An 11074-nucleotide genomic window follows, 5' to 3' on the forward strand; every position below is an offset into this window, starting at 1 on the left:
ACAGTCATAGTCCCTCTTTACCTCCACCTTGTCTATAGCTTCCAGAGTATAGTACAGTTGCTAAACTTCAACTTACTTTTGTCTATGCCTTTTTTTTCTCCCAGTGGGAATAGTGGCAAACTTTGAGTGTAACAAAATTCTTAACTATGTCAGTGTAAACTGCAGCCAGGAAACCCAGCTTCAGGGAGATAACAAGCACACGAAATGAAACTAGTTTTCAAGTTTCCCACTGTTGTGATCTTTCTCTGAGAGGGTTTATGTCATTTAGAAATAGTGATGAGGGTGCTTGAGTTAAGTGCTGACTGTATTTTTAGGAACTGTTTCAGAGGATGCACCCTTATTACAAAGTTTTCCATTAGATGTCATCAGACACAACAGTATCGGTGCTCTTACAATTGCAAGTGTTGCTCCAAGCAGTTTGGATGCTTAGGCTGTAAGTATACTTGGAGTCAGATTTCATAGGAAGTGTTGATGCTTGGGCTTTGAGCAGGACTATTAAACGTTTATTTATGGAATTGCCTTTATCTTCTGTTTCACAGGGAGTTATTACAGTCTACAGTGCTGTAATTAAGGCTTTTTTAGGCTTGCTTTTGTACAACAAACTCCTAAGAGACTTTACAACTTCAAACTGCATTAAATACAATAAATCTATCAGCCAGGAAACTATGCTGTCTTTAGGATATTGTTCGCTGTATTAGGATTGTTTTGCACAATAAATGTCCATAAAATGCAATGGATGTAATGTAAAGTAGAGGATCAGCCTCTTCTTAGAGCACAGGGACTAGGACTGTTGAACTGGGAAGCTTGTATTCTTCACATGTACAATGCACAGTTTCAGCAAGGGGGGAACAAAGGGCCATAATCTACTGTTATCAGGGTATAGGTTAATATTTTAGGCACTCCTTGTGGACGAGGAAGATTTGGCATGGACACTCCCCAAGAGAAAGAACAGAATTTCTAATAATTTATTTTTTTCAAACTGTTAGCTATTCTGTGCTTGTATATGTGTCATACGCTTCTCCAGAGAAGACTTGGAGATATGACTCCTGCTTAGCTCTTTTAATAGAGACGGTTATCTTGCTTGCTGAAGGCTGCAGAGTGGAAATTGCAGGAGGGCAGAGGTAGGCTAGCTTCCATGTTTTCATGTCCTAAGTTTTCCCTCTTGGCTGCTGTTGAGCAGCTGCAGACAGAACATAGAGATTTTTAGTTTGCTCCCCGTGGAGGCTGCTTGTGTTGGGTCCCATCCTGAGGTGCCTCAGTGCCACGCTGTGCTGCACAGAGCGCCAGGGTGCCCTTCAGGGGATCTGGGCTCTGTTCCAGAAGCAAGAACCTGAAAGTCAGGTGATCCACCATATAAGCCCTAGATGCCTGCAAGGGGAGGGCAGTATTTAGGTATTTATTACAGCTAACATTAGCCAGCGTTCATTTCAAAATACTGACAGAGGGTGGGTTAATGCAGAAGCCCTAGCAGTGTGCTCTGTGGCAGCCCCACATCTGTAGGCTGGATGTATTCATTCTGGGCAGAAGGTCCTCTCTGCCTTTGATGGTGTGAATCTGTGGAGTCCCTCTGGTTAGTCATGCTTGCTATGACCAAGTTAGTAAGACCTGCTGTGAGATGTGGATTCAAGAACAGAACTTAACTAACTCAAGCTGATTGTGACTGGCCTGATAAAATGCATGTAGATGTTTTCTCTATCACCTTGTGCACTTAGGCAGTTCTAAAGGCCAGTGATAACGGGTGCTGCTCCTTGCCATATTTGCTTACTTAGCCTGGAAGGGGTTACTGAGGGCTAGACAGAAACCTCCTACCTAGAGCAGATAGGAGTCCTCCATTAGTGGGCAGACAGACTGTACAACCCGAATGTTCTTATTCTTGCCATATTCTGAGACTGTGAGATTCTTTAGTGTTTCTGCAGTCATTTAAAGAAAACTGCTAGATAAACATCCATAACAGTTTTAAAATATATCATTTGATTTTGAGTGCTGCAGCTACCGCAGTATGCAAATGCAATGTTCAGCAGTTGTCAGGAAGAAACAGAGTTGGATATGTTATTCTGACAAACCCTAGACTCAGGAAACCCAGTGGCAATTAGGAATTTAGATCTTGTGCCAGGGCATTATGGCAATGTCATAACTGCCACGTTGCCCCAGATTCAGTGTTATTCAGTGTAATACTACTTCATGTGAAACAGGTTTCACCCTATTAACGCCTGTTATTAGGAATCGGTGGGTGTTAGGAAGTGTTGATTTACAGTGTGATAAATTCTGTCAAAACCCCCTATTTTTCATCTACCTTGTGTACCACAACATTTGAACTTACCGACTGATCAAGTTCTTTTTGCAGAGGCGTACTTTCCTCGGTGATGTCCCTTCACCTCTCTGGCGCAGGAGCTGCCGTGAGCCCCCCTCTAGTGGCTGCAGGCAGAAAACGATCGTTTTCTTCTTTTTCCACCGAGGTCCAGTGCAGTTTCAGCAGAGAAAGAATAAGCAAATACACAAGCATACATTCCCATAGAACCAAACGTTGCTTGTGATGCCAGCCATAGGTTTTGCGCAGCAATAATTCGAGGGTTATGCAGAACGATGTCACACCTAAGAACTAGTTTGTCTTGTTTACAACCTGTACAAGTGCCTGCCTCTGCTCCGTGCTCGGGGTCTGTCATGATACCAAGTGGCTCTTTTTATATACATATAAAATATTACATATATATCTCAGCCTGTGCCAGGATCCCATTCCAGCCCGGCATGGGGCCGTCAGTCCCTGCCCCCTGTGTAAAGGAAAGATGCTCTGTGTAGTTCACGCGTGGCTGCCACAGGCAGGTTGGAAATGGTGCATATTTGCTCCCTTTTGGTGGTACCCTTCCTTCTTTCCCAGGGCAAGCGTCCCTCACACTGCGTTTTGCTCCTTGTCATAGTCTCTCTCTCTCCTTTCCTCAGTTACAGTTTTAGGGAAACAATAAACTTTCAGGTCTGATTGAATCATTTGATGATTAAAGTGTATTGTACAGGGAGGAGGAAGGTGAAATAAGATTGGAAGGCAAAAACCCTGCATACACACTGTGGTATCAGGGACTAGAGACTATTATAAGCAAATATGCGTATATGTCCCATGTTTAGAAACAGAAGTTTCTCCAGTCTACATGGTTAGGGACATTTTTCTGTCCTATCACAAAACAAGTGTATAAGATGGGCAGTGTTACTGAAAGACATTGGAATGGAGGATGTCCTTTTTCTTGCATGGGCTTCCAATAAAGCTTGGTAATACTGTGGTTGTCAGGAGCCAGCACTGAGGTCCCCCAGGGCACTGAGATTATGGTGTCAGCAGCTCGTTGCAGGATTCAGTTGTGAGGTGAAGGTAACCAAGAGAAAAATCCAGAGAATCTCTGTTGGAGAAACTCCATAGTAGTGTCCAGAGTATTTGGATTATATTCGTAGGGCTCAGACATGCAGAAACAAAAATGCAGAACATGACTTTGTATTTCTTGTTTCCATACACTTTTAAATATATTTTGATCCATTTGCCCTCCCTGAGCTAAACTGGGGGAAATGTGAAGTGATTGTCATATGGGAGGGCTTAAATAGTCCTTTAGAAGTGCCGTCATCTGGATTCTTTTCTTTCAACAAATTGTGTGCCATATTTACTACCTATCTTTATTCTCAAGTTAGATGTTAAGCTATTACATGTCGATTAGTCTATATAAAAATACATCTGATGGTTTTAAAGAGTTTGGTTTTGATGGGTTTATGCGTATCATTAATTATCACTGTTATAAGTTGTCCCTTTCCTGTTAGTCAAACAGAAAGGCCAAGCACAAATACAGCATAGCTTGAGGTGTCTTTGCACCATGTGCTGTAGTCAAATTTCAGATAAATAAGTGAGGACAGCACAAAGAAGCTTATTTTGCTCTGCTATGCTGAAGATTTGAATTGCAGTAACAGTTAACATAGCACCTGTCACGAACACTTGCGTAACAAATGTTATTGCATTTGCAGAGTAGTGCTAAAGCATGTGACCTATCACTGTCAGGATAATTTTGTGAAACTTCATACGTTATTAAAAACAAACCAAGATTTTAACTCAAGGTATAGAATACAGAAAATCTAACATTTGTAATGTTGAATTCAAATTCAAAGCACAGTACAATTTGGCCTTATATTTGACAACAGTTTGTATTATTGCCAAACCATTATAACAAATTGTTGAAATATGATTTTCTCTGCTTGATCATTTAAATGAAAATGCAAGCAAGAAAGTTCTCTGATGTGACACACTATAAGATTTCTGTTACTCTGCAACTCTGAAATGACTGGCTGTGCTCATTATGGCTTAAGGGTTACTTAGGACAACTTCTTTATCAGGTCGACATTATGTTCCAAGATTTCAGTGAATTAATGATTCTGATGTTATGTGAAGTATGACCAAAGATTATAAAAGTGACATCTAGGCAAACGGAATCTTTTATTTCAATTTACTGTTATGTCAGACAGGATTTAATGGATGCACTCATTTGGAAATAAGTATAATCTTCCATACAGCATTAGAACTGTAAATTCAGCTTTCATGAGGAGGAGAGTGAAAGCGCAATGTTTATTAAAACAAATCAGTAGACATTTCCTGGCATTTGTTTATATTGCTGCTTTCCTAGTGTGTCATAGGATCATTTCAGGCATGTCAACATTGCTAAAGGACAGGGAAATGCGATTGGTGAGGTTCTTTGGGAAGCTTACTCCATGCAGTTAAAATTTGCCTTAAAATTCATTTTTGCACTTCTGTTAATTCTGTTGTGCCTTTGTCAAGACACTTAATTATGTACATTTGGAATATGAATGGTCCCAACGAAGGCCATGACTTCATCTTCCTGAATCTTAAGATCTTTAAGCAGTAGAATGTGGTTTGAAGATATTTTTCCCCAAAGTTAGGATATTAAAGTGTTTTTTTATTAGCCCCATACATAAGTTCTTCTGTAGGAAATAAAAATGGAAAAACTTGAAATACTACTGCCATAAAGCCCTGTCAGTGAGTTTTTACCCAGTGAGCAATTGATCTAAGTGTGCCTGCGATCATCCTGTGGAACAAACCTTCAGCTGATGTAAACTGGGATAAGTTGATTGAAATCAGTGTGGTTATACCAGTGATGTCCATACTCTTAACATTTGGTATCTTCTACGTTGCTTAGATAAATATGCAGTAAATGGATTGGCAGGTAGAGAACAATGTTTTGTTCTTCTGTTTGTGATATTTGGGAGAGAATGGGATATTCACAAGTGTAAGTAGTATGGCATGATGCCTGAAAATATTGCGTACAACTCTAGGGCCCATAGTTTTAAGGTTACTGATTTGGGATTAGGCTTTTCATGCCAAACATTCACTTTTAATTTGTTTTATTGAGCCAGTTTTGTGGTGTAGGCATACTGTTAACAAATAGAGACCACAAATGGCATAATCTCAGAAAATCTTAAGAATGCTAAAAGGCTTTTTATAACCTTTATTTTCCTGTCTTATACTAAAGCAAAGAGATCTGCGAGGCAAATGAAACCGTCATGTGCCCTATGTGTGAACGCAATTGCACACTACAAAAACTCAATGAAAGCTGCATATACGCCAAGGTAATTATTGTCTTATTGCTATCAAGATGATTTTTGTCTAAAGATCCACTTTCATTGTGTAATGGCTGCCCTTGTTTCAGCAAAGATTCCTGCAAAACATGTTGTTTCTCTACGCAGGTTTTTTCCAGCCTTTCTAATTCATGTTTCTAATAAGGGAATGCTCTGAAACGATCAGAGATCATTCTAAAATTTGATTTACTTTCTGTGAGCATTTCCTTCCTAAATTCTTTTTTTTTTTTTTCATCAATTTATAATGTCCCCTGAGTAACAAAACTTTTCTTGGAAGGTTTTTCCTACATTCCCCTATAATTGACCTCTTACTCTGTTTCCCTTGCTTACTTTGTAATTGAATTTCTGCTCCTCCTAAAGGAATTCTCTAGCATAATGTGCCTGTGATGTGCTTTTTTGTCAAACTAAGGCAAAGATTTTACACAACTAAGTATTTTGCTACAAGAAACTATTCTTCAAACTTAAATAATCACAAGCACTTCTGTATATGTGCAGTGTTTTCAAGTGAACGATATATTTTGATGTGTGGTATGTTCATAATGCTGGAAAAGCAGCCTTGGCATTTTCCTTGGAATTCTTTAGCCCATAGGATAAATCCTGCTCAGAAGCCTATATTTATAAAATGTGATTGTGATTGTCTCTGGGCCATGGCATTACAACAACACTGCAGCAATGTGAAAGTGAAAGTCAATTTTGTGTTAGATTTTGAAATTTGGTATAGTTAGGACCAATGTTGAGTAAAACTCAACCTTTTTTGCGTAAAATTCAACATTTCAAATCTATCTGTGAAGGAAAATTCTAAAAACATTTGACATTTATAAAAATGGTTTATATTTAGATTTTACAAATTGAATTTTCTATTTTGTAATGCCAAAATAAAAAAATGAAAAAGTTGTTTTGTAACAACAACAATAAATACTATTGAAAATGTCATGCTTAAGGCAAAACTGGTTTTTGTTTTTAAATGCTATGCTCTAACTTTATAGCATAAAATGGCTCCATGAGATTTTTTCATAACTTTCTTTTTCCTAATTTCTTATGTTTTTAAAATGTGTACTGAAGATAAGAGCTTTCTTAATTGAAATAATATTATGCAAACTATACAACCCATCTGAGAAATGCCTCTCTTTAGAAGATGAGAAGTACCTCTTCAGCAGTCCATTGCAGTTTAACAGGAAATCAATACATTTGGCATTGTGGCATCCCTTCAACTTTAGGTCCTGTTATTTTAATATCCCCAGTTAATAAGAAGCAGGTTTTGTCTCTCACTTATATTTACACTGATATCCTTTGCTTAAATCATGCAAATTTCACATCTAATGTCACATTGTGAATAATTTGTTGCGGCAGAAAAAATGTGGCAGTCCATCCATACTTTCACATATTTTTTTAAACCAGTCCCCTTGAAACAAAATCAGGTGACAACCAGGGAAGACATGCCGTAACCACTCGTATCCCATCTTCGCAGGCCCCCTTTTCTGATGTCTGCAAATATTATGGAAATTCATGTAAGCTCCCAACTTTTCCTCCCAATGCTTTTGCTCTGAAAAACTCATCAACCTTAGATTGCCACACAGAAAACAACCAAAAACTGTCTCCTTTCAGGATTTGTCTGTTCTGGATCTCCTCCAAGTGGGGGAAGAGAGAGACTTGTCTTTGGGAAGGAATAGGATTACCATCTGGCCGCTCAAATGGCAATCAAAAAGGAGAAGAAAAAAAAAAAAAGCTCAATGAGGCTTTTTATAACTCTGAGGTTATAACTGTAATGCCTTCACTCACTGTGTTGTCTTTAAAGAAGAGTTCACTGCAGCTTCACTTGTTACCCTCTTGCTAGGAAACGTCTGGTTTCCAGCAGGGGTTTTGATCCTGCTGGGTGCCATCGTGTTGCTTGAGTTGAGCAGCACATATCCAAACATGTGCCAGCACTTCCACTGTGTCTGCACCAAAATTAGTGAATGAAAACAATCTGTAATGTTAGAAAACTACAGTCTGATTTCAAATCAAATGTTCCTTTGTACTTTCTGAAGCACTGTTAGTAATATAAGTAAGTGGAACTAATGTATGTAAAAAAGCATCAGATCTGCTCTCTGGGAAAAGAATGCCATTTCCTCCTTGTTTCTTGTTCCTGAGATGGAGCTTCAGCATTGCCCTCTGGTTTTCTTGTTGTGGGAACATAACTCATTTCTCTGTCTTCCTTGCACACAACCAAAGAGCTGATCTACAAGGGAAGCTGTTCCTGATTCGTTCTGGGCACCGGCACCCTTATTCTGGAATAAGTGTTTTAATCCTTATTCCTTCAAATAGCTCGTTGTATACGAGTACACAAGCATTGAGTTAATTAGCAAAAGTGAATTCCTTTAAGTGAAGTTTATGTCCCCAGACCTGCTTAGGTTGTGGGACCTGCCTCATTTATATAAGGCCTTGTGCTCACATTTCACATTATTAAAACTGCTGTCAAGGTTTCTTTCATTAAATATCGGCCAAATTTCCCTTTAGAGGGGCTCTTCAGACAGAACAAACTAATGCCGGAAAAATCATATACTTCAAATATTTTTTCTGCCAAGTTTTTTGTAAAGCTGGAGACAAAATACAATAGATGCCTTTTTCCTTCTTGTTACTGTTCTTTTTTTTCATCCCCTCCCTCTTTTCCATTTCAAAATACCACACTGAAGTGAAGTTTATAATTTAAGGGAAAGGCATGTAGTACCTGAGTTGTAATCTGAATTGCTGAATGCCCAGGCTGTCATTCTCATCCGCATTAAATGGACCCTTTGATCCGTGGGTGATTAGCGTGGTGCGCTAGGGCTTTCTGGGCTGGTTCTGTGCCCAGCGTACCTTGCTCTTGGCCCCAGGGCAGGGTGTTGATTCAGGGTGGATTTGAAGTGCCTGAAGTCTTGTATGATGATGACAACATCAGTCAGGTATGCTGATGGACTAGCACCCAGTCCTACTGTATTTCAGTTCTGCCTAGAGGCCTCTGGTCAACACGGAGTCTCAGACTGCGCATTTAGCCTTTGAGACGGTCAAATCTGAATTCTGAGTGTGGTGCTGACTTTAGCCCAAACACTTTTTATAAAGACAAAGCTAGATCAGGAGCCAGATACATATTTTCTGCTTTTAGCAACATTCATTCTGCTTGGGTTAGGGTTGGTTGGTTGGTTGGTTCATTTTGTATTTCCTTGGAAAGATGCACTCTTAACTGAGCAGAATATCCAAAATCACATCCTCACACAGATCTACATTCAAAACTGAAAATGTTCATCAGGTTTATTGTACTGCTTTTGTTCAACTGAATCTGGTTACCTGCACCCTTCCATTGGCATAAGGATGGGTTTCTTTTCATGACAAAAGCTTAAAAATTGGTCCTTAAGTCAGCAACAGCGTCAATACCAATGAAAGTAAAGACTTTTCAAGAATATTCTATTTCCAGACATTCTCTTTTTATTTCAAAGAGTGGGAAATCACCATGAATTTTCTGGATGGTTTAGGACGATACATGTCAAAGCCATTTGCAGCACTTTTTCATTTCTTTTTATTCTCTCTTCAGATTCTCTTTCTATTATATGCCTGTTGATGATAGGTTGGTTTGCTCTATTATTTTATAATGATTTCTGCTTTTTTTTAGAATAGGAATTTGAAGCCTGTGCTTTGCTTGCTAATGCTCAGCAACATCTTAAATCACCTCTCATTAGAAGAAATGTAGGGCCATTATCCCTGGATAAATTACATTGCTGTAAATTGGCAACCTTAAATCTATTTGAAAGTACATTGATCTTAATTTCAACTTCCTAAATACTGTTTCATATTATGGCTTGACTATTGGAAATTCTGGACATTTGTAATGTAAATTGTGATGTTTTCATAATAAGTGAGATATCAAATTCACTCACTCAGATGCTTAGAGTGATCCACAGGCATGCAAACACTAATTCTTACTTACTTTCTATTGGTGAGCCTTGGACTTTGCAGCAAAATATCTGTTCTGCCCAAAAAATCTTATAACAAAAAGTAAGATAAGGGATAAATCCAACAAAAAGGAGAGCATTCATGAGGAAAAATTAAGTGCACAGTTTAGAATTACGTTTTGGGGGGGTGGTATTTAGAATTTATTTAATGCTTGTTGGAGTTTAGGGGCGCTAGCCTTTTAAGAAGGAGAATATGTCAACAATTTGAGAGGCTGAGATGTCTGGATAACAAGGAATATATACTATTCTTACCTGCAGAAGAATTGCAAGATAGCTTGGGAGAAAATGGAATCAAAAAGAGACATTAACTAAGTAATATACAGAGGAAGAAAAGTGAAAAGGAAGAAGTTATTTAAGCTTATAAAAACCTTAAAATAGAAAATGTTGAGGTTAAATTTGACCCAGCATATGAGAAGTCTGGAGCAATTTTTAGCCTGACAGAGCAGCTCTTAGTGTCTGTGAAACAAATAGACTGGAGATACAGGAAGTGACAGTCTGCAAAACCAGAGTTCAGGTTATACAGAAAGACAGAACGGGACAAACCTTGGTAGGAGAAACAAGCAAGTAGGACTTCTTATTAGAATGCTTAGCTTTTAGTTTCTGCCACCAGTTCTGTACTCTGGGATTCTTTGGGGCAAAAGATGGGGTGTCGATATTATTTGTTCCTGATGTATTTATTCTCTGTTCAGGTTACACATTTGTTTGATAACGGGGGGACTGTCTTCTTTGCTATTTTCATGGCAATTTGGGGTAAGTACATTTTTATTTGTTTTGTACTTTAAGTTCACCTGACCCTTTTATATGATTAGTGGGTAAAGGGAGATTATAGCTCTTGATAAAATTTAAAGAAGGATTATGATTTTCTCACACAAACATTTTTTTTCCTGTTTTCATCAACTTCAATTTCTGTGCTAGTAGAGGGTGAAAACAATATCTTTTATCGTTAATGTAATGACTGTCTTTAGCATCTTAAATGTCTTTATGCCTGAATTTTATATCATGCAGGCAGAAGTGTTTTCAGAGGCAAACATGTAGGTTACTTTACTGATCTGGGGTCAATATAAAAATCACGTCTTACAGAGAATTCTTATAGAATAAATGAGAATGTTTTTGTGGGAGCTATTTAGAGGGAAGTATAGGAAAGATTTGATGATAAGTGCTTACAGCAATTTAAGTATTTATATTCAAATTCTCAGTCTGAATATCTCATTATGTTCACTCTGACATAACACGCATCGTGTCATGGGGCACAAAGCCGAGCAGGGTGGTATCCAGAGAGGCCACTGTAGAAAAGAAGTTACCTAGAACAGTCTTCCCTCTCTTTGAAGGTCAGTGTAATAATGCCATACAAGACAGATGTCATGGTTCCAGCATGAAATGTTTAATGGAATTAGCTTTCACTGAAGCTCATAGTATTTTGCTGCTGGAAAGTAGGGAAAGACTGGTATTAGGACAAGAGATAATTAATTTTACCAATGTAAATGTTTGTCTGT

At 38.4% G+C, this 11074-nt stretch overlaps 1 protein-coding gene across 4 annotated transcripts in view; it reads left to right on the forward strand.

The window, feature by feature from the left end:
* ANO3 (anoctamin 3) overlaps positions 1 to 11074 on the forward strand; it is a 210810-nt gene that overhangs the window by 170695 nt on the left and 29041 nt on the right. For all 4 annotated transcript variants that reach the window (XM_087743296.1, XM_087743305.1, XM_087743319.1 and 1 more), the window contains 2 exons: positions 5511 to 5607; positions 10271 to 10331. In XM_087743296.1, coding sequence (XP_087599422.1) covers positions 5511 to 5607; positions 10271 to 10331 — 158 coding nt within the window. The remainder of the gene's footprint in view (positions 1 to 5510; positions 5608 to 10270; positions 10332 to 11074) is intronic.

Source organism: Nipponia nippon, unplaced genomic scaffold (genome assembly GCF_047370975.1).
Source record: "Nipponia nippon isolate SJK-2023a ecotype South Korea unplaced genomic scaffold, ASM4737097v1 scaffold_10, whole genome shotgun sequence".
NCBI classification, from domain to species: Eukaryota; Metazoa; Chordata; class Aves; order Pelecaniformes; family Threskiornithidae; genus Nipponia; species Nipponia nippon.